The sequence below is a fragment of the Brassica napus genome, chromosome C8 (genome assembly GCF_020379485.1).
Source record: "Brassica napus cultivar Da-Ae chromosome C8, Da-Ae, whole genome shotgun sequence".
Taxonomy (NCBI): domain Eukaryota; kingdom Viridiplantae; phylum Streptophyta; class Magnoliopsida; order Brassicales; family Brassicaceae; genus Brassica; species Brassica napus.
This window is the reverse complement of record NC_063451.1, coordinates 983,282-1,006,992: the sequence shown is the minus strand read 5'-3', so window position 1 is coordinate 1,006,992 and position 23,711 is coordinate 983,282. Positions and strand designations below refer to the sequence as shown.

General features: G+C 41.3%; 1 protein-coding gene and 1 long non-coding RNA gene across 2 annotated transcripts; one reads left to right on the top strand and one right to left on the bottom strand.

Moving 5' to 3' along the window:
• Positions 1 to 13,660: 13,660 nt before the first annotated feature.
• LOC125591576 (auxin-responsive protein IAA17-like) lies at positions 13,661 to 15,622 on the bottom strand. Its single transcript, XM_048766001.1, has 5 exons — positions 15,267 to 15,622; positions 14,560 to 14,771; positions 14,235 to 14,373; positions 14,073 to 14,134; positions 13,661 to 13,936 (listed from the first exon to the last, which is right to left on the bottom strand). Exons 1-5 carry the CDS (start codon positions 15,503 to 15,505, stop codon positions 13,884 to 13,886), a joined length of 705 nt encoding a protein of 234 aa, XP_048621958.1. The 5' UTR covers positions 15,506 to 15,622; the 3' UTR covers positions 13,661 to 13,883.
• Positions 15,623 to 19,442: 3,820 nt separating this feature from the next.
• Positions 19,443 to 21,134, top strand: LOC125591575. Its single transcript, XR_007327636.1, has 3 exons — positions 19,443 to 20,220; positions 20,348 to 20,723; positions 20,828 to 21,134. It is a non-coding gene; the product is annotated as an uncharacterized LOC125591575 (long non-coding RNA).
• Positions 21,135 to 23,711: the final 2,577 nt, after the last annotated feature.

Genomic DNA, 23,711 nt, shown 5'->3' with positions numbered 1-23,711 from the left:
ACTCATCATTAGGCACACAAACCCGGTTCCGATACATGAACATCCCACTCGAAGCTGTATGATATCCAATACTCTCAATCTCGATCTGCTTACACAAAGCCTTATCAGCATCCTGAGCCTTACGCACTTTCCATAACAAATCTGCTTGCTCCACAGCCTCGAGGCCAACTGCCTCACCTTCCACGGTAGTGGCACACAATTTGAGACTAGCAAGTGTCCTAGTAAACTCTTGAACCTCCTTGGTTCCTGAAACATCGCTCCTGCGCCTGCTCAAGGCATCTGCTACTTGATTAGCTTTTCCCGGATGATAAGCAATATCCAGGTTGTAGTCTGCTAACAACTCGACCCACCTACGCTGCCTCAAATTCAAATCCGCCTGAGTGAAGATATATTTCAAACTCTTATGGTCCGTGAAGATCTTCACCTTCTCCCCATATAAATATGATCTCCAGATCTTCAGTGCAAATACAACTGCTGCTAACTCTAAATCATGCGTAGGATAGTTGACCTCGTGAGGCCTCAACTGACGTGATGCATATGCAATGACCTGACCTTCCTGCATCAATACACATCCTAAACCAGTGCCTGACGCATCAGTGTAAACCTCATATGGTATCCCTGGCCTCGGGAGTACCAAAACGGGCGCATGGGTCAGCTGTCGCTTTAACTCAGTGAAACTCCTCGAGCAATCGTCTGACCAATCAAACTTGACGTCTTTGCCCGTCAGCTTCGTCATTGGCTTTGCAATGCTAGCAAAACTCTTGACGTACTTCCTGTAGTACCCCGCCAAACCGAGAAAACTGCGGATCTCCGTAGCATTCTTTGGCGTCGGCCACTCTGAAATGGCGGTAATCTTCTCCTGATCTACGGCAACTCCTGCTTCTGAAATCACATGGCCCAAAAATCCAATCTTCCTCTGCCAAAAGCTACACTTACTCAGCTTGGCAAACAACTGGTGTTCCCGAAGCTTATCCAGCACAACCCTCAAATGCTCAGCATGCTCTTCTCTACTCCGAGAATAAACCAAAATGTCGTCGATGAAAACGATCACACACTTATCCAAGTGCTCCCGAAACACATCATTCATAAGCTTCATGAACGCTGCCGGTGCGTTCGTCAATCCAAATGGCATCACCACAAACTCATAATGCCCATAGCGTGTACGGAAGGCCGTCTTCCGCACATCTCCATCAGCTATCGCAATCTGGTGGTATCCCGATGCCAAGTCAATCTTAGAGAACCAAGAAGCTCCCTGCAACTGGTCCAACAACTCGTCAATACGCGGAAGCGGATACTTATTCTTGATGGTCACTTTGTTCAGACCTCTATAGTCGATACAAAGTCTGAAACTCCCATCTTTCTTTTTCACGAACAACACTGGTGCTCCCCACGGTGAAGTACTCGGCCTGATAAATCCCTTATCTGATAACTCTTCCAACTGTTTCTTCAATTCCGCCATCTCAGCTGGTGCAAGGCGGTATGGGGCTCGTGAAACTGGTGTTGCTCCTGGCTCCACCTCGATCGCAAGAACGTCTGCTCTAGCTGGTGGCGGCCCTTTTAAAGCCTCAAAAACGTCTTCGTACTCGAAAACCACTGGAATGTCATGCAGCTCCTGCTGACCATCCTCCTTAACCATCGAAATGGTCGCCAAAAATCCTTCTGCTCCTCTCTCCAGTAGCTCATCTGCGCGCAACATGGAGACAATGGAAATTCCATGGTGCGTCTTAATCCCCTGGAATATGATCTTCCCTTCTGCTCTGGGGATATGGACTCTCGCTCTCGGACAATCCAGTACTACTTGATGTCGTGACAACCAATCCATTCCAAGTATAACATCGTAGCAGCTCATCTCCAGTTCCGTCAAATCTCCGAGCAACTCAACTCCTCCAAGAATAACTGGTACATTGCGATGGACGCCGACTGCTCCCAATCTCTCCGTGCCGGCAGTCTGAATCTTCTTAGCCTTCGGTTCGAATACACCCCGAAAAGGCCAAGACTGGGCTAAGCGTGGACTCACAAAACTATGAGAGGCTCCCGTGTCGAATAAGGTGTGAGCTGACTTTCCTCCAACCAAAACCGATCCTACACAAGATTTTGCTAACTACACATGGCATCCACAAACCAAATTACTCAAACACAACAAGTATGAAAAAGTCACATACCCGCTATCGGCTCAGCTCCCTGGGGATCTCCAACTGCAAAGACACGTGGAGCGATGGCTAGACGCTTCGGTGGTGGTGGAAGTGCCGCATTGCCTCTCCTCGGACAATCTCTGTAGATGTGACCCGGCTGGTTGCAGCCGTAACAGTTCCTCGTTGCCACTGCTGGTGCTACTGCTGCTGCTGGTGTTGCAACCTGAGTTCGTGGTGGCTTCCTACAGTTCTTCGCAAGATGCCCAAACTGATCGCAATTATAGCACTGGAAACATTCCCCAAAATGGTGGCGACGACAACGCCCACAACGGGGTGCTCCAGTCTGCTCCCAAGGCCTCTTCTGCGACCCCGAAGCCCCTCCTGCCTTAGGCTGAACTGCTTTGGAGAACTTCTGCTCCTCACCCATACATTTCTCCTGCACAGCCGCCTTCTCTACCAGATCCTCCAAACTGGTGTAGGTAACCACACTGCACCTACCACGAAGCTCTACTCGCATCCCATCTAAGAACCTCCTGATCAGATCCTCCTCATCTATGTTGTTACCCACAAATCTGCGGAGCTGGTTAAACTCCCGCTCATACTCCCTGACAGACTTTGCACCCTGTCTCAAATGCTCGAAATCATTCTTCTTCTCATGCAAAGCTTCCCTCGGAAAATACTTCTTGTTGAACGCGTAAAGAAAATCATCATATGTCAGCTCGCCACGGTGAATCAATCTCACTCCATCCCACCAGATTGATGCATCTCCGCGCAAATACAACTCAGCGATGTTTAGCTTGAGCCTTGGTGGGCACGAGATGGTCTTCAAACACTTATCCAAATTGTGCTTCCAATCGTGAGCAACTGTAGGTTCCGTCGTTCCAGTGAAATGCTCCAAGCTCACATACTTCATCTGTCCCAACACCCTGATAAATGTCTCATCAACCTCGGGCACCTGAACTGGGAAAGCAGGTGGCGGCGGTGGAACCTGAAAAACTCCTGGAACCGGCTGAACAGGAACCTGAGGGTACTGCTGGACTGGAGCCGGCTGATGTGGAACCTGATGATAATGCTGAACCTGAACTGGTGGAGCCTGCTGCATGCGAATCTGCGGACCCTGCTGTACTGCAGCCATCTGTCTGGCAACCTCCTGAGCAGCTATTCGGGCAGCCTCCTGGGCAGCTTGCTGGACTGTCTCCTGTGCAGCCTGCCTAGCCGCATCCTGAACCATCTGTCTCAAAGCATCCTGATCAATAGGCGGAGCCGCCTGCTGCGGAACTGCGGGCTGGACATGCTCATCCTCAGCCTCTCTAGCAACTCTGGCAGTCTGAGTACGAACAACTCTCTTCCTGGGCGCCATCTGAAAGAAAAGCGAAAAAGTTAACTTATGCCGATCTGTGGATACCAACATTTAAGAAGGAGTGATACCGAACGGAAAGGTGCTATTTATTTTTATTTTCAAAGTTCCCAGATCCCTGAAAATATTTTGAAATCGTTTAAAACCGTCAAAACCGAATAAAACCAGGTCTCCAAAAATCGCCATCCCGGGTCGGAGCCGGGACGGAACCCGCTCTGATACCAAATTGTGACACCCGTCACTTTCGAAATAGTAAAAATACTTCGATAAATACAAATATCTTAAATATCCATATATAAATATTGAAAGTCCACATCCACGCATGAATTCCATAATATAAAATAAAATCCGAAACATAAGGTACGACATAAACCGAGAATCCAAAATACGAAATACCATAACGATAAAAGTCCAAAGGCCTAGAGGCCCGATAACGATAAAATCGATAAAACGATAGAAGCCCAAAAGCCCAATAGCACCGGTCCGAAAAATCACTCCTGCTCATCGGTCTCACCTGAAAGGGGGAAATAAGGAGGGGTGAGCGACAGGGGAATCGCCCAGTGAGGTATGGGATGCTAAACCGCAAACCACTGACTCAGTTCATAGCACTACAACTATGTAGGCCTAGCTCTAGCATGAGACAATCACGGTGCCTATTACACCACACAGAACAATCACATATGTCTAGTGGACTAGACATGATACAACCAATGCGATAATAGCATATCACATTTCCTCATAAGGATAAATATATATAACTCTACAGGCGTCGCTAGCACAGTAGTCCACACTGCACCCCGCAAATCTCTAAGGCGTCGTAAGTACAAACGTCTCTGTACCCCCGCAAATCTCCACAAACATGGCAGCCAGTGCAAACGTCTCTGCACCCCGCAAAACTCCTCAAACATAGGCAGCCAGTGCAAACGTCTCTGCACCCCGCAAATCTCCAAAACATGGACTCGCATATATATACATATATATAACAATTCTTAACATCAATCATTTCAATCAACCGTTGAATCCTCTATTATCCTATTTCCGGTTTAACAATCAATAATAATAATAAACAAGCAAGACTCTCAAACAGACTCGATTCACAGAGACGGATCATGTTTCGAAACTAAACTTTCCATAACGGTAGTACTAAACTAGCTCGGGATTTAACGGAGTAGCCCTCACCTTAGCAATGAAGAGAAGTGGTATATATGAACTCCAGCTGCTCAAATGGACTCCAAATCTGAAATCAGATCGAAATTTCGAGTCAGAACGCCTTTCGAACGGTTTAAAACGGGTATTTACGGAAAAGTCAACCCGCTGGTCAAAGATTAATTATTTAATTAATTAATTAATTAATTAATTAATTGGCAAAGCCTAGGGTTGGGGTCATTACAATTCTCCCCTACTTACAAGGACCGGTTCGTCCCCGAATTCAAATCAATTCAAACCGGCTAACCAACCGTTTAACATGTCCAATGTCAACCCGGAAAAGCTCCGGATAATCAATCCTCATCTGGGGCTCGGACTCCGGCGTTTCTTCGGAATCCGGCTCTCTCTTAACGAAAGTTTGACCAACATAGTCATCATACCATCATCTGCTTTCACTTGGCGATCCAATAGCTCTACTGGCTGACACGGCGCGCGCAAATTCCTACCAAGGTCACTGGGCGGCTTCTGCAGGCTGAGCGACTGGTTCTCTCACGACTTTCCTCAAAACCGAAACATGAAACACGTCATGGAAATCTGATAACTCTTCGGATAAATCCAATCGGTAAGCAACTGCTCCAATTCGCTCCAAAATGGGATATGGTCCCATATATCTCGGTTTAAGCTTCTTCAGCTTCCGAGTCTTAGATCCTCCCTGAAATGTCCTCATTTTCAGGTATACCAGGTCGCCAACCTGGAACTCCAGATCTTTACGCCGCTTATCTGCATAACTCTTCTGACGGTCATGGGCTTCCCTAAGCCGCATCTTAAGCATCTCAACCTGCTCAACTGTCTCTTGAACCATTGCAGGTTCTATCTCACGTCGCTCCCCCACTTCGGTCCAACAAAGCGGTGTGCGACAAGGCCTACCATAAAGAGCCTCATATGGTGCCATCTTAATGCTCGAGTGATAACTATTATTGTAGGCGAACTCCGTTAGGGGTAGGTACTTTGCCCAACTCCCTTCCCAATCCAAAACACAAGCTCTAAGCATATCCTCCAAAGTCTGAATCGTCCTCTCTGACTGACCGTCTGTCTGCGGGTGATAAGCCGTACTCATATGCACTTTCGTCCCAAGCGCCTTCTGGAAGGCTCTCCAAAATTCGGACGTAAACTTTGTATCTCGATCTGATACAATGCTGACAGGAACTCCATGCAATCTCACAATCTCGCTGATGTAAGTCTGTGCTAACTGATCAGCTCTGTCCGTCTTCTTAATAGCTAGAAAATGGGCTGACTTGGTAAGTCTATCCACGATTACCCAGATGGCATTCTTTCCTCCTAAGGTGGTTGGCAACCCGTCACAAAATCCATAGTTACCATGTCCCATTTCCACTCTGGCAATGGCAGGTTCTGCAATAACCCGCTAGGCACCTGATGCTCGGCCTTGACCATCTGACACGTCTGACACTGCGATATAAATGAAGCAACATCCCTCTTCATGCCAAGCCAATGATAATAACGCTTGAGATCCTTGTACATCTTGGTGTTTCCTGGATGAATAGAGAAACGCGAGTGGTGTGCCTGCTGCAAGATTTCCTTTTTTAACAACTCATCATTAGGCACACAAACCCGGTTCCGATACATGAACATCCCACTCGAAGCTGTATGATATCCAATACTCTCAATCTCGATCTGCTTACACAAAGCCTTATCAGCATCCTGAGCCTTACGCACTTTCCATAACAAATCTGCTTGCTCCACAGCCTCGAGGCCAACTGCCTCACCTTCCACGGTAGTGGCACACAATTTGAGACTAGCAAGTGTCCTAGTAAACTCTTGAACCTCCTTGGTTCCTGAAACATCGCTCCTGCGCCTGCTCAAGGCATCTGCTACTTGATTAGCTTTTCCCGGATGATAAGCAATATCCAGGTTGTAGTCTGCTAACAACTCGACCCACCTACGCTGCCTCAAATTCAAATCCGCCTGAGTGAAGATATATTTCAAACTCTTATGGTCCGTGAAGATCTTCACCTTCTCCCCATATAAATATGATCTCCAGATCTTCAGTGCAAATACAACTGCTGCTAACTCTAAATCATGCGTAGGATAGTTGACCTCGTGAGGCCTCAACTGACGTGATGCATATGCAATGACCTGACCTTCCTGCATCAATACACATCCTAAACCAGTGCCTGACGCATCAGTGTAAACCTCATATGGTATCCCTGGCCTCGGGAGTACCAAAACGGGCGCATGGGTCAGCTGTCGCTTTAACTCAGTGAAACTCCTCGAGCAATCGTCTGACCAATCAAACTTGACGTCTTTGCCCGTCAGCTTCGTCATTGGCTTTGCAATGCTAGCAAAACTCTTGACGTACTTCCTGTAGTACCCCGCCAAACCGAGAAAACTGCGGATCTCCGTAGCATTCTTTGGCGTCGGCCACTCTGAAATGGCGGTAATCTTCTCCTGATCTACGGCAACTCCTGCTTCTGAAATCACATGGCCCAAAAATCCAATCTTCCTCTGCCAAAAGCTACACTTACTCAGCTTGGCAAACAACTGGTGTTCCCGAAGCTTATCCAGCACAACCCTCAAATGCTCAGCATGCTCTTCTCTACTCCGAGAATAAACCAAAATGTCGTCGATGAAAACGATCACACACTTATCCAAGTGCTCCCGAAACACATCATTCATAAGCTTCATGAACGCTGCCGGTGCGTTCGTCAATCCAAATGGCATCACCACAAACTCATAATGCCCATAGCGTGTACGGAAGGCCGTCTTCCGCACATCTCCATCAGCTATCGCAATCTGGTGGTATCCCGATGCCAAGTCAATCTTAGAGAACCAAGAAGCTCCCTGCAACTGGTCCAACAACTCGTCAATACGCGGAAGCGGATACTTATTCTTGATGGTCACTTTGTTCAGACCTCTATAGTCGATACAAAGTCTGAAACTCCCATCTTTCTTTTTCACGAACAACACTGGTGCTCCCCACGGTGAAGTACTCGGCCTGATAAATCCCTTATCTGATAACTCTTCCAACTGTTTCTTCAATTCCGCCATCTCAGCTGGTGCAAGGCGGTATGGGGCTCGTGAAACTGGTGTTGCTCCTGGCTCCACCTCGATCGCAAGAACGTCTGCTCTAGCTGGTGGCGGCCCTTTTAAAGCCTCAAAAACGTCTTCGTACTCGAAAACCACTGGAATGTCATGCAGCTCCTGCTGACCATCCTCCTTAACCATCGAAATGGTCGCCAAAAATCCTTCTGCTCCTCTCTCCAGTAGCTCATCTGCGCGCAACATGGAGACAATGGAAATTCCATGGTGCGTCTTAATCCCCTGGAATATGATCTTCCCTTCTGCTCTGGGGATATGGACTCTCGCTCTCGGACAATCCAGTACTACTTGATGTCGTGACAACCAATCCATTCCAAGTATAACATCGTAGCAGCTCATCTCCAGTTCCGTCAAATCTCCGAGCAACTCAACTCCTCCAAGAATAACTGGTACATTGCGATGGACGCCGACTGCTCCCAATCTCTCCGTGCCGGCAGTCTGAATCTTCTTAGCCTTCGGTTCGAATACACCCCGAAAAGGCCAAGACTGGGCTAAGCGTGGACTCACAAAACTATGAGAGGCTCCCGTGTCGAATAAGGTGTGAGCTGACTTTCCTCCAACCAAAACCGATCCTACACAAGATTTTGCTAACTACACATGGCATCCACAAACCAAATTACTCAAACACAACAAGTATGAAAAAGTCACATACCCGCTATCGGCTCAGCTCCCTGGGGATCTCCAACTGCAAAGACACGTGGAGCGATGGCTAGACGCTTCGGTGGTGGTGGAAGTGCCGCATTGCCTCTCCTCGGACAATCTCTGTAGATGTGACCCGGCTGGTTGCAGCCGTAACAGTTCCTCGTTGCCACTGCTGGTGCTACTGCTGCTGCTGGTGTTGCAACCTGAGTTCGTGGTGGCTTCCTACAGTTCTTCGCAAGATGCCCAAACTGATCGCAATTATAGCACTGGAAACATTCCCCAAAATGGTGGCGACGACAACGCCCACAACGGGGTGCTCCAGTCTGCTCCCAAGGCCTCTTCTGCGACCCCGAAGCCCCTCCTGCCTTAGGCTGAACTGCTTTGGAGAACTTCTGCTCCTCACCCATACATTTCTCCTGCACAGCCGCCTTCTCTACCAGATCCTCCAAACTGGTGTAGGTAACCACACTGCACCTACCACGAAGCTCTACTCGCATCCCATCTAAGAACCTCCTGATCAGATCCTCCTCATCTATGTTGTTACCCACAAATCTGCGGAGCTGGTTAAACTCCCGCTCATACTCCCTGACAGACTTTGCACCCTGTCTCAAATGCTCGAAATCATTCTTCTTCTCATGCAAAGCTTCCCTCGGAAAATACTTCTTGTTGAACGCGTAAAGAAAATCATCATATGTCAGCTCGCCACGGTGAATCAATCTCACTCCATCCCACCAGATTGATGCATCTCCGCGCAAATACAACTCAGCGATGTTTAGCTTGAGCCTTGGTGGGCACGAGATGGTCTTCAAACACTTATCCAAATTGTGCTTCCAATCGTGAGCAACTGTAGGTTCCGTCGTTCCAGTGAAATGCTCCAAGCTCACATACTTCATCTGTCCCAACACCCTGATAAATGTCTCATCAACCTCGGGCACCTGAACTGGGAAAGCAGGTGGCGGCGGTGGAACCTGAAAAACTCCTGGAACCGGCTGAACAGGAACCTGAGGGTACTGCTGGACTGGAGCCGGCTGATGTGGAACCTGATGATAATGCTGAACCTGAACTGGTGGAGCCTGCTGCATGCGAATCTGCGGACCCTGCTGTACTGCAGCCATCTGTCTGGCAACCTCCTGAGCAGCTATTCGGGCAGCCTCCTGGGCAGCTTGCTGGACTGTCTCCTGTGCAGCCTGCCTAGCCGCATCCTGAACCATCTGTCTCAAAGCATCCTGATCAATAGGCGGAGCCGCCTGCTGCGGAACTGCGGGCTGGACATGCTCATCCTCAGCCTCTCTAGCAACTCTGGCAGTCTGAGTACGAACAACTCTCTTCCTGGGCGCCATCTGAAAGAAAAGCGAAAAAATTAACTTATGCCGATCTGTGGATACCAACATTTAAGAAGGAGTGATACCGAACGGAAAGGTGCTATTTATTTTTATTTTCAAAGTTCCCAGATCCCTGAAAATATTTTGAAATCGTTTAAAACCGTCAAAACCGAATAAAACCAGGTCTCCAAAAATCGCCATCCCGGGTCGGAGCCGGGACGGAACCCGCTCTGATACCAAATTGTGACACCCGTCACTTTCGAAATAGTAAAAATACTTCGATAAATACAAATATCTTAAATATCCATATATAAATATTTGAAAGTCCACATCCACGCATGAATTCCATAATATAAAATAAAATCCGAAACATAAGGTACGACATAAACCGAGAATCCAAAATACGAAATACCATAACGATAAAAGTCCAAAGGCCTAGAGGCCCGATAACGATAAAATCGATAAAACGATAGAAGCCCAAAAGCCCAATAGCACCGGTCCGAAAAATCACTCCTGCTCATCGGTCTCACCTGAAAGGGGGAAATAAGGAGGGGTGAGCGACAGGGGAATCGCCCAGTGAGGTATGGGATGCTAAACCGCAAACCACTGACTCAGTTCATAGCACTACAACTATGTAGGCCTAGCTCTAGCATGAGACAATCACGGTGCCTATTACACCACACAGAACAATCACATATGTCTAGTGGACTAGACATGATACAACCAATGCGATAATAGCATATCACATTTCCTCATAAGGATAAAAATATATAACTCTACAGGCGTCGCTAGCACAGTAGTCCACACTGCACCCCGCAAATCTCTAAGGCGTCGTAAGTACAAACGTCTCTGTACCCCCGCAAATCTCCACAAACATGGCAGCCAGTGCAAACGTCTCTGCACCCCGCAAAACTCCTCAAACATAGGCAGCCAGTGCAAACGTCTCTGCACCCCGCAAATCTCCAAAACATGGACTCGCATATATATACATATATATAACAATTCTTAACATCAATCATTTCAATCAACCGTTGAATCCTCTATTATCCTATTTCCGGTTTAACAATCAATAATAATAATAAACAAGCAAGACTCTCAAACAGACTCGATTCACAGAGACGGATCATGTTTCGAAACTAAACTTTCCATAACGGTAGTACTAAACTAGCTCGGGATTTAACGGAGTAGCCCTCACCTTAGCAATGAAGAGAAGTGGTATATATGAACTCCAGCTGCTCAAATGGACTCCAAATCTGAAATCAGATCGAAATTTCGAGTCAGAACGCCTTTCGAACGGTTTAAAACGGGTATTTACGGAAAAGTCAACCCGCTGGTCAAAGATTAATTAATTAATTAATTAATTAATTAATTAATTAATTATTTAATTAATTAATCCGGTTTATCCTAACCGATTTCCAATTGATTTAAACCGACCGGTTTAGCCTAACCGAATTGAAATCAATTCAAACCGGCTAACCAACCGGTTAACCGAGTCAACCGAGTTGACTCACCGGGTCGACTCGGCCGAGTTAGCGAGTCGCCGGCGAGTCACCGGTGTCGGTCACCGGCGGCGACGGCGGAGATCCGGCGGTGGCTTACCGGAAAGTTGGCCGGCGGCGACGGCGGAGAACGGTGGTCCGGCGGCGGCGCTGCGGCGGAGGACGGTGGTCCGACGGCGGCGCGTGGAACTCACGCGCGCGCAGAGGCGAATCTTCGGGGGGCGCGTACGGCTTCGTCCAGGCTCCGATCGCGACGCGGTTGGTGTCTACGGCTTCGTCTTGACGAGAGGAACACGATGATGGCCTTGGGTGCACGAGATTCACTACGGTTAGAAAGTTATGATCGATTTACTAAAACGACCGAAACATAACTCAAAACATGGCGGTTTCCGGTTACCTCGAGCTGCGGTTGATGGTGATGACGAGCTTGATGACGTCCTGGCGTGCGGTGGCTCCGGCGAGGACTCTTGGTGAGCTTCTTCCTTCCCTCTCTCTCTCTCTCTCTCTCTCTCTCTCTCTCTCTCTCTCTCTCTCTCTCTCTCTCTCTCTCTCTCTCTCTCTCTCTCTCCCTCCCTTTAAAGAAAAATGACTTGACCCTTGGGCAAAGCCTAGGGTTGGGGTCATTACAGGTTTATTTCAACTAGACCATTTAATTCGTTATCCAATATTTGTTACTCCCTCTGTTTTTTTTATATAAGTCGTTTTAGAAGAATTTTTATGTTCCAAATTATATGACGTTTTCGGTTTTCTATGTAAAATTTATTAACACTTAATGTTATATGACCAATGATAATATACTTTCTATTTTATTGTTGGTTGATTTGTGGTTAGGTAATTAATGATGTTTTTGTTTAGAAAATAAAATATTTAATGATTTTCTTAATCTACGTGCACAATTCTAAAACGATTTATATTAAAAAATAGAAGGAGTATTTATTTAACTCGTAACTGTTTGAGTTTCTTATGAAACATGTATCAGCGTAGATTTAGATTGCTGAAGGACCCCCTAGAGCGTCAACTTGTCAAATTAGTTATTGACCCCATCAAACATCGAACATGCGTTTGCCTGTGATTCAACAAGTTGATATAAATATGTAAATACTCATATTCAGAACATTTAGCGCAACCAGTTGTACAAATGTTTATGTTTACACATACATATTTAGACATATTTTCTATGCATGTACGTTGACGAGATAAGTTCATGTATTGTTCGTTTGTGATTCAACATCTTCTCCACGTGCTTCCCCAAGTATCAATATTTATCTTCGGTTTATCAAAAAAAAAATTTGCATTCTCGATTTGATCTATATCTGTGTTATACTATGTGTATTATTCTCTTATTTTTAACGTTTGAAACATCCAATAATTATCAGTGTTAAGAGACATATATGATAGCTCCATTAGAATATTAACCACCATAAAAGGGTCCCTAAGAGCACCCTCAACCCAAATACCCAACTTGGGTTTCTTATTTTAATTTTTTTTTTTTTTTTTTTGCTGATTTAAAAAAAAAAAAAAAAAAAAATGAACCAATCGCGGGCCGCCACGTGTCAGTGGAGCCCGCGAAACAGTACAAAAAACGTCCCTTATTTCGGGACAGAAGACACGGTCTCAACACTTTTGGTGGGGCCCACACCACCTTTTCCCCTTAAAAACCCACCTTGCATACCCCTTTAATCCTGCTCTAAGTATTATACTATCTATAATATAGGCCAATACATATTTTTATTTTTTTTATCTATAAGTTTTTGTAATAAAAAAAGTTAGCATATAGGTCATATTTATGACATTCTGCAAATGTATTTCGTTTCTGAAAGTTGCAATATTTATATAATTTGATCTTTTAATGGGGTTGTCTGCAGTATAAAATTATGACAAATAATCCTATTAAATTTAGTTAGAACCGTTTATATTCCTAGTTAGTGTATTGGGAAATGAAATGATAAACAAAGGTGATGATATGAAGAGACCCATGAAGATGCACATGGCATTGCTCCCTCTCTTCTCTGTGGGTTCTATTTATCTATTTTATTTCCTACAACCAAAGCCAATTATAACTTTAAGTACCAACAAATCAGTATACCGGCAAATTGAGTTCTCTCCATTTTTACATTTTCATTCAATATAATATACATTTTAACATGTATATGTATGTTGTTATTCGAGTTAATTCGGTTTCGAAACTATGTTTGGAGAAATAAAACAGCACTGCTAGTGTTTTTTTTCCTTATAATTCGACTGGCAGACCGAAACTTAATCGACTAATCTTCTAGAGGCTTATCCACCGAGGCCAGACAAACTCGGTTGCTCACAATAAAAATTAAATACCGTTAGGCCAGACAGCGCCATAATACTGCTAGTGTTTTGCGTTTATAAAATATATGGCGTTTTCCTAGCTAATCATACAAACATTTTTACCAAAAAAGAAAGACAAACACAAAAGATGTTCAAAATTATTACATATTTCTATTACAAACGTCTCACATATTTAACTTAAGTTCATTACTTATAATTATAGCATATAAATCGTATCTACACACCAACATATAATTCATATCAAAACAGACAATGAAAATAAAAATGTAGATTTGAAACAAAGATTTTCATAGTAAAACCCACAATTAACACTCATCAGTGTGTTAATGAAATACATGATCATTACCTCTTAATCTTTCAACTTCAAGCTCGTACTTTTGCACTTCTCCATTGCTCTAGGAGCTGAAATACGTTTTTCAATTAATAAGCAACTAAAAATTCCCACAATCTTTGGTTATATATCAATATATATTCATTCAACTCTTTAGACAATGCACTAAGCACGAGTATAAAAAATGAATTAGTTGAAAATACATACCGAGACCAATGGCGTCAGATCCCTTCATGAGACGTAAACGCTTGCATGTATCAACGAACATTCTAATGAATAAATTTAAACAGAGGGGTTATTAAAATGATCGAGTAAATAAAGCTCTAATTAGATCATACGTCATTCATAAGGAAGAAGAAGAAGACGTACGGCCAAGGGACGTCGCCGACGAGCATCCAATCACCGTCTTTGTCTTCATAAGAGGGAACATAGTCCCAACTACTCACTGTATCCATTACTTTCCTCTCATTCATGAAGTCTATCATTCCTTCTTCTCCTCCATTATTTCCTTCACAATAAAATATACTTATAAAATTTTAGCTAAGCAAGTCTATAGCCTTTAATTGAGTTGTTTTTTTTTTTTTTTTTTTTTTTTTAATTGAGTTGTTATCTTTCAAACTTGGTATTTATCGTGATGCACTATATATTTAGTAAGAAATATATATCTATATATATATCTATATAACGTTCGTACCCATGGTAAAAGAGCTGAACATGTTGGACAAAGCGTCAGAGAGTTCGTCGTAGCTCTTATACATCTTCAAGTCGACTTTCCTCAAGTACGGTGCTCCGTCCATCGACACCTTCACAAACGCCGCCGTTTCCGCGCTACTGCTTGATTTTTGGCATGAACCCATCACGTTCTTCCGGTATGATCTCACCGGTGGCCATCCCACAACTTGTGCCCTATACAATTATACATATAGAAAATGGAAAATGTTTATGTTTTAATATATGTTACATATATAAGCTGTAGAAAGCTATCAGCAAATCAGTTTTTACTGGTGTTCCAAATATATCCTATTTTCATGAGACTGCGGTCTAACAGGTGGTCGAATTATACCTTTTGTTTCCCGCGGATTTTCAACAAGTTATGGAAACATAACCCGTATAGACACATATCACTTCTTTCTTTTTTTTAAACTATCTTAAGTGACTACAGTTTTGGAAAGTTTATTCTTCTTTTTTTTTTGCTCATACCTTTATCTATTTAGTTAGATTTTTACTAACACAACATATTATATTTTCAGGTGAAAACCTTAACCGGTATCGCTAGAAATAATAACTTGGAGGAAATACTAGTTTTTTGTAAAGATTTATTTTACTTTTAAGATAGATAAGAACAAGAAAATTAGCCGAAGATTGCAAAATAAATAGAAAAGGGGATAATGGTAAAATTACTTGGCAAGAGGCTTGGTTGGATCTTTGGGACATGAACTCTTTTCCTTGAAAACAGCACTCACGACGTCGTGGCTCTTAGATCCTTCCTTGCTTTCAGGTTCACTGTTCAGATTCAGCTTCAGATCAACCGTCTCTGAGAATCCTCTCTTGGTTCCAGTCACTGGCGACGCCGTATCACCGCCGGGAAGACCAAGACACAGCTCAGTCTCCCTCAGATTCAGCCCAACACTGCCCATCATTGCTAATCTCTCTTCTTTCCAATGTTTTTCTTCTTCTTGGGAAGGTGATGAGGAAGATGGGAAAATGGTTTTTATAAAAACACGCAAATAATACAAAGTGAGATGAGTCTCTATTATATATCTCCCTAGGTGGTAGCTGCATGTGTATGTCGTACTAAAGAGATATTTGGTTAATTGGATTTTAGACACGTGGTTGAAAAAAGAGTTCGCCCTAGCCTCCCAGACACGAAGTTCGAGACTCATCCATGATCTATGTTCTCCGGCGCCGGCGACGCGTGTTTCCGCCGGCGCTGAGCCTCTTCGCTACTGCTGTTCACCGCACACATTCTCTACTTCATGGTTCACTGCTCTGTCTGTCTGTTACCTGTTCGATTTCGGTGGAATCTCGAAGGAAGACTGACGCTATGACAAAGACGACTCTTTGTTGTGCTACTCCCGGCGATTCTTCTCCTTCGTTTGGTTCCTCCTCCAGCGATGAGTCGAGAGGGTTCTCTCACCGCCGCTTTGCTCTGGTCCTCGGGTTCAGATCCCGTCGTACCCTCCTCTGGCTGCCGTAGGACAAGAGACGGTGTCATTTCTGTCAAAATCTTTGAACCGCTTATGGAGTTGCGTTCTAAATCGACGAGCTCAACCTCTCCATCTCCGGGGAGGCTTGAGTCCAACAAGCCACCTAATGGTGCTCCTCCTCATATAACCGGCACAAGACCCAAACACATCATAAGTTCAGATCCGAATCTTTTCGGTAACGCTTCAGCCTCTCTATCATTTAAAGTGATTCTGCTCCGGCATAGCTCTTCCGGCGACCACTCTTTCGGCGCCGATGAACGGATTGCCTCTTGGTCCGTACTGACAAGGCTTGGTGAGCTGATGCTCCCTTATGCTTGGACCTGGCCCATGTGTGAAATTGACTAAGTCAGCCCAAGAAGCTACCTATCAAAACCCAATTATCTAGAAGAAAACATGATATAGTTCCTAATGGAGGGTGGTGATTGGTTTAGCTTTTCAGAGATTTCGAGTGGGATCTCTCCCCGTTATATATTGACATATCTCTTCTTTGGGAAGAACTTACCGGTGGGTTCACCGGACAAGACTTTGTTTCTATCATCCTCCTCTTTTGAGGCCACATTTTTACTACCATATCCTCTTCCAATGGCAAGGGGTGTTTTCTCGGGCTTGTTCCCGAATGCTTGCTTCAGTTCCTTCATCGTCTTGTCATCTTGCGGAGCGGTCTCTACGGGACCTGAAGATGCAAGCAAAATTACCTCGGTGATTTTTGTAGATGAGGTCTGGACCTCAACGTCACATTATGTGACTATTCTCAAGCTATTTGACTTTGTCGTGAAAGCTCCCCCGACGCATTCAAGCATCGTCTCGAATTCGTTGTCATCTTCATGTGAAGACCTATCTTATTTAGCTTATTTATTTGTGTTTGGTTATGCTTATTGCCTAAGAGGATGGATAATTCTCTCATGTTATTGTATTGAAGAAGTCTGAGTATGAATGAAAGTAAGTTTGTGTTAAAAAAAAAAAAAAGACACGTGGTTGAATCTCAACCCTTTGATACAGTGATCTTGTTCGATTTTACACTAATCACAACTATTATTACTTAATTACTGTTTACAATCTTTCTTGGGATTATTTTGTAAGTCGTATATGATTGCATTTGATTAGTACATCCTTAATTATTCTTTCTAGGACTTAAAAAAAGTTCAAATATGAAAACTTATATTGAATAATTTAATAATTTTCATATTAATATTAGAAAATGTTAAACCGAAGAGATTATTATAAAACTATTCCTATTAGATTGAAAATATCCGCTATGGAATAAGTTGAACCTTCTCGACATTCCAGAAAATAAAATAAAATAAAATTAACCCCCCCCCCCCCCCCCGCCCCGGCATTTTTCTTAGTTTCTCAAACTAAAACTCAATAAAAATATAATCATCTTTTATTCTCGTTGTAGTTTTATAATTAAATGAGCACAAATCCTTTTTGACTTCCAAATATAATATTCTCTCCGTTCTTTAATAATAGACTTTTTAGAAAAAAAAATTGTTTAAGAAAGATGTATTTTTTGTGTTTTCTATAAAAAAATTGTAAACTTCAAAAAAGATTAATTGATTTTATTGAATTATTATTGGTTAAAATTTATTGAAAATTGAAAATTACAGAAAACGATACATTTATTATAGTAGTTTAATGTATTTTCTTAATATATATAAAATACAAAAAATATATCTTTGTGGAACAGAAGAAAGTATATAACTATATTGTTTTTGATACCCCCCCCCCCAAAAAAAAAAAAAAAACTATATTGTTAAGTTTGATTTTCTCCGTAAGGTTCTTCGCCGGAACCTTCCAATTATACATATCACATCCACATGATTCAATAATTCTTCCCACAATATAAAAGCGTAGCCCTCTTGTATATAAATATTCCATACCACCAACGCAAATTAAATATACAATGCATCTTTTATACTTATTTACTAAAAACTCACATTACAGAAAATTCAATACTCGTTTGCAATTTGAAGATATAAACACGCGTATATAATATAAACACCACTGTAGTTTGTAGTAAAAACATTATAATTTACAGATTATATCGATTGTTAAAAACGAAATACGTACATTATATTTTTTTTTGTGCGAATAGATAATTCTGTGTGGCATCCATTAGTTGATACGAGAGCCATGTTATTTGGTTTATAAAATATCTGATTCTAGATGTCATGATGATTGATGAATGGTACATCTATTTTTTCGTGGATGAAATTCCGTTTGTTGTGAGATAAGAAGAGAATGAGAGGCAGATTTGTGGTGATCTGATATATGATGTTAATGAAGATGATGCGATGTGATGTGATGGCTATTAACTATATCGATTTCGTATGGAAGGATATAATGTTATTCAAAGAAACGAAGAAGATAAAAAAGTACTCGCTCAAGCAGTTATCTACTCTTGGGATGCTTTTTCTGAATTGGTTGGGATCAAATGATTCAATCTGTCCAACAACTCTAAGAAGACTAGTTGCTCAAGCAGTTATGTATTCTTTGTGACATGAGAGGAACCCGATTTATATTTAAAGAGGATTCTTTCATGGCCAACAAAAGCATATATATGGAAATTATAAATATAGTAGTAACAAAATTTGATTTGCTTTTATATTCTAAATTCTAAGGGAATTGAGAGGGGGCAAATCTCCAAAATAGCACATTTCTAAGTTTATATCACAAAAATAGCACTCAAAAACTAAAATGACCAAAATAGCACTTTTCTAAGTTTATCCTTTGAAAATTTTAATTTTTTTATTTTTCAAAATTTGAAATCTTATCCCCAAAACCTCATTTCTCAACTCTAAACTCTAAACCCCAAACTCTAAACCCTAAACCCTAAAATCTAAATCTTAAACCCTAAACTCTAAACCCTAAACCCTAAACCTTAAACCCTAAATTCTAAACCCTAAACCCTAAACTCTAAACTCTAAACCCTAAACCCTAAACCCTAAATCCTAAACCCCACCCTTTAACTCTAAATCCTAAGTTTGTGACTTTTGATAAAACATTAAATGCTATTTTTGTGACTTTTGACCTTGAGTGCTAGTTTGGGAACAAAAACTTGATTTAGTGTTATTTTTGTCTTTTTCTCATTGAGAGGGAACATGAAATCCAAAAGACTAGAGTAGATTAACATCACCATAAATTCCAAAACCGAAATTTAAATTAGTGAGAAAAGGAAAACATGGAGATGATGAAAGGACAAGTTACATCCAATAAAATTTGGAGGCAAAAACATCTTAAAGCCTACTGTTGTTCCTTGATTTGTCTACATCCCTCTCTTTTACCATTTTTTCTCCTTTTGTTTCTATCCCAAAAACTCTGCAAGAGTTTTCAAATCAACAAAGCCCCAAACTTTTGTTAACTTTGTTGGGGCACGTTGTCTTATATATCATTTTGTCGTGTTATTAATGATAAAAATTGGTTTTCAAATTAAAGAGCAAAAGAAATAAAAATGTTTACAGACCCACAGGCCTTAGTCATTGACAATACCTATTAGTACAAAAGCTCATAGTTGAGAAACTTCCTATAGTAGAACCCAATAAGAAGGCCCAAGAACCCTAAGCCCATTTGACTGGCCAAGTTGAAGAATCAAGCGATGGGGGAGAGTTAAGCGACGAAGATTACGTTGATGGAGAAGTGGAGAGAGGAGGATCAATCACGCATGACGAAACCATGATTACAACATAGAGGAGGCAAGGTTTGGATTGGATGATCTGAAACTCTGGATCCTGTTTCTGATTTGGCGATCAATTATACGGAAAAGAGAATCGATAGACCTGAAAGAGTTAGTGTGCAGCCTAGAATTGCGCTCATTCCATAACCAGTAGAGGTTGGATTGCCAAGGCAGTAGTGTGAGTAGACGGTGTGATCTGTGTGAGTTCTTCATTTGCTGAAGCGTTTGGTTCCAGCTTCTCATCGGTTGAATAGAGCACCTTCTCGCCGTTAGTTCCCATACGTCAAAGCTGTAGGAGCAGTCAAAGAAGATGTGGTCACGAGATTCATTGTCGTTGTTGCAGAGGAGACAGATAGGTGAGAATTGGAGACCCCAAGATTGGAGTCTATCCCTCGTCGGACAACAAGCCAAGCATGGAATTGTTGTCTAGGAATTCCATAGGAGCCCACGAGACCTCATCCAAATCGCCTCGCAGGTACGTGTACGTCTGACCAGTTGAATATTTTGAGCTTACTTTACCTGCAATCTCTAGTCAGGATTTTGTGGGAGAGAGACAGTTGTTAGGAAAGTATGAAGGAGTAATTGAGGTTCCAATCTCGCAGGTGGTAGTCGCCATGCTCCACTGTTGCCTTGTCTGGAATTCCTAGTCTTGACACAGAGACGTTAAGCACTGATGCCAAGCTTCCAAACGGGGACCAATTATCATACCAGAACCGAGCCGTGAAGCCATCTTCTAAGCGGAGCTTAATCAATGGAAAGACCACTGATTTGAGCTTTAGGAGTTTGTTGGCTAACCAAGAGTAGGAGGAGCTTGGTTTTGTGGTCTAGTAATTATGTATCGAGCCGTTGAGAACTTTTTTCTTGAACCATGCAACCCACACTGAGCCAGCTTTGAAGAATAGCAGCTAATTTAGTTTGATGCAACACGCTAAGTTTCAAGTTTGGAGATCTCTGATATCTAATCCCCCTTGCTGCTTGGTAAGAACACATTTTTCCCACGCTACTTTTGCTGTGTTATTGTTTTCAATATCTCATTTCCATAAGAACACACTACAGAGCGAGTTTTATCTTTTTTAATACAGGTTTTTGGCAGAATAAAAGTAGAACATCAAAAAGTGGTGATCCCTGAAATGACCCTCTACTTTATCCACTTTATCTGATCATACATATACGGATCACTATGGAAATCACATGATAACAGTAAACAGTGAATGTATGATATTAATTCTAGACTGAACTTACATGACTAAAAAAGAAAAATCGCCCGCACGCATATATGAATTGTATGTGAATTTATATAATGAGACTGAACTAATGCATGCAACCAGATCTATATATGAATAGTCACAAGAATATATGAATTTATGGAGACCACCTTTTCTTGTTCAAGATGGAGACCACCATTGATGTGTGTAATAATTAATATGTGTATTTAATTATTTATACATATACGTTTGTATGTTAAATGCATCGTATCGAAATAAATGGCTTATTATCAGAGGTATATATGTGCTGCATCTTAGATAAGAATGTGTCAAGGACCGGGTGTATTTTCATATGGACATAACAAGGCCACAACTCTAAACATTCTACCGCACAATGATCATTTGATTTATTTTCGGGGGGGGGGGGGGGGGGGGGGGGGGGGGGTTCTAATTTTTTTTTTTATTATTTTTTTTTGCTTTGTCCGATTAAAAAAAAAAATTTCAAAATGGACCAATCGCAGATTGCCACGTGTCAGTGGGGTCCACGAACACTACAAAAACTCTACCGGATTCGTCTCTTGCAAAAAAAGAAAGAAGATGTGGGTTTTATGATTTTCGTAGATCCTACACCTCTTAAAACTCCTTAAGAGTCAGCGATAATGTTGCCCGGAGTTTTCTTATTTAAATTAGTTCTTGTTGGAATATACTTCTTGCATTCAAAGAGTGCAGCCAATTGACATGCATGCATGCAGTTAAAACGACAAAACCAAATGCTAAGTTAACATTGACTAAACGGTATATTGTGATTGTATGTGAAAGCTACTACTCTTATGAGACAAACAAATTACTTTACGTCAACACTTGCTCTACAGTTTACACAAACAATTATTTATCATCAGTCTTACGTATATATAGAATATATATATAGTTATTTTGTCATTTAAAAAAATATATATACTGCAAACCTCATATATGATGTATCATATTTTCATGCATATTAGTATTAACTCAAAACTATGACCGAAAATGATAGCTTATATTTTTGGCAAAAAAATGATAGTTTATGTAACTAAAATTCAAACTTCAAAACTAATTATCATGAACCAGGTTACATACATAATACATTCATTATTTTGCATAGAGCTTTTAAAGACACCTGATTCTACACATATACTATAAAATTAAATGCAGTTATTGCTCTAATGAATGTCATCTAATTAGTCTCTTGTACTGATCATTTACTTAAATATATTGTTCGTGAACTTCATACTTTAAAAGTAAATATTTTTTTTTGCTAAATTGTTAATATCATTAAAATGAAAAAAGAAGCTTACAAAAAGAAAGTTCTAAGGGAATGTTTCCTAGGCAAAAAAATAAAACATGGAAACATTACTACAACCGATCAAGGTAAACAAATGATACTCAGCTTAACCATTTGGACAGAAGGAATTTGAAGTTCCTATTGCCCCTTCTTCCCAAAATTATGAGTTTTGTTTCACGGTCTATCATTTTGAAAACAACACTTGCAGGGTTGAAAGACTGGTTGTGGAGCATATCACTAGACGCTCATGATATATATTCTGAATGTTGGCATAACTCCTAACAATATAGCCTTGTGGTGGGGGATAACTACAGTACTATTGCTTGGAATGTATATTTTTTACTTAATGTATAAAAGTAGTTAATTAATTGACTAATTAAACTCCGATTGTGTTAATTAATATTTTTTGAATTTTTTCTTATTCATTATCTCCGCGGTTCCTCCGATGGCCCATAGATCATTTTTGGAAATAATCCACAGATCATTATGAATACATATTGATGTATCCTTTATATACTAAAACACAAGTTACTTGGCCAATCAAAATTTTACACATAATTAACATTTTACAAAAATTAAGAAAATATTAATTACAACAAGATAAATGCTATGGTAAATCGTAACAGTTACACCCCCACGATCCTTCTTTCCTCATCCACGACCTTTCTTCCCATACTCCTATATATCTCTTAAATCTGACAAGCAAATCAGAGGTTTAGATTCCTTCGATTCTAAGGCCCTATGGAGAAATCTAGCATAAAACTCATGAACTCCATCCTTCCCTGCTCTCCATGTCTCTCTTGCATCATTTTTCTTCTATTTCACCTAAGTTGTATGTGATCATTTTTGCAGGAAACAAATTGAAGATGTCATTGGACTATACTCATGCTTTAAGTGAAGCTTTCTGTAAACATTGGAAGAAAAGCAAGAAAGTTGTTGGATAATTTCCAGGTGAGTTAATTACGCATGTAACTTTAGTTTTAAAGTTGTGTTAGAATATTTTCATGCTTGGTTATATTTATTTGGAGAAGATGTCATTATAGGCATGGATACCCACCCAGTTCAGAACAACTAAACTTCACTTTAAGTAGAAAATATTTTACACGGGTTGATAATTCAACCTTCTTTACTCACCGCCCTCATGAAAACTAGCGATTTAATCCTGTCTGGTTTGTAACATAAAGCCAAGTTATACTTAATATGAATTCATTGTCAAATCCATTTTTACATTGATTGCATTGCTCTTAACTACCAAAAATAAATTTCTCTCACTTTTGTTTTTTGGTTGACTAGATATTAAGTTATTAAGAAATTAATTATTATATATCAAAACGATATGCAATTAAAACACACACATATCTGTTACTAAGTTCTTTGTTCCAACTTTATATCTGGTAAGTAAGTAATTTTATGTCTTATATACAGGTGTGGTTTCTGATA

Excerpts from the sequence above, each read along its gene's own strand:
- LOC125591576 (XM_048766001.1), bottom strand. The coding sequence starts at position 15,505 with ATGATGGGCAGTGTTGGGCTGAATCTGAGGGAGACTGAGCTGTGTCTT. Across the intron at positions 14,374-14,559 it reads GTTCAGCTCTTTTACCATGG|GAAATAATGGAGGAGAAGAA; the intron begins GTACGAACGTTA and ends TTTATTGTGAAG. Across the intron at positions 13,937-14,072 it reads ATCTGACGCCATTGGTCTCG|CTCCTAGAGCAATGGAGAAG; the intron begins GTATGTATTTTC and ends AACGTATTTCAG.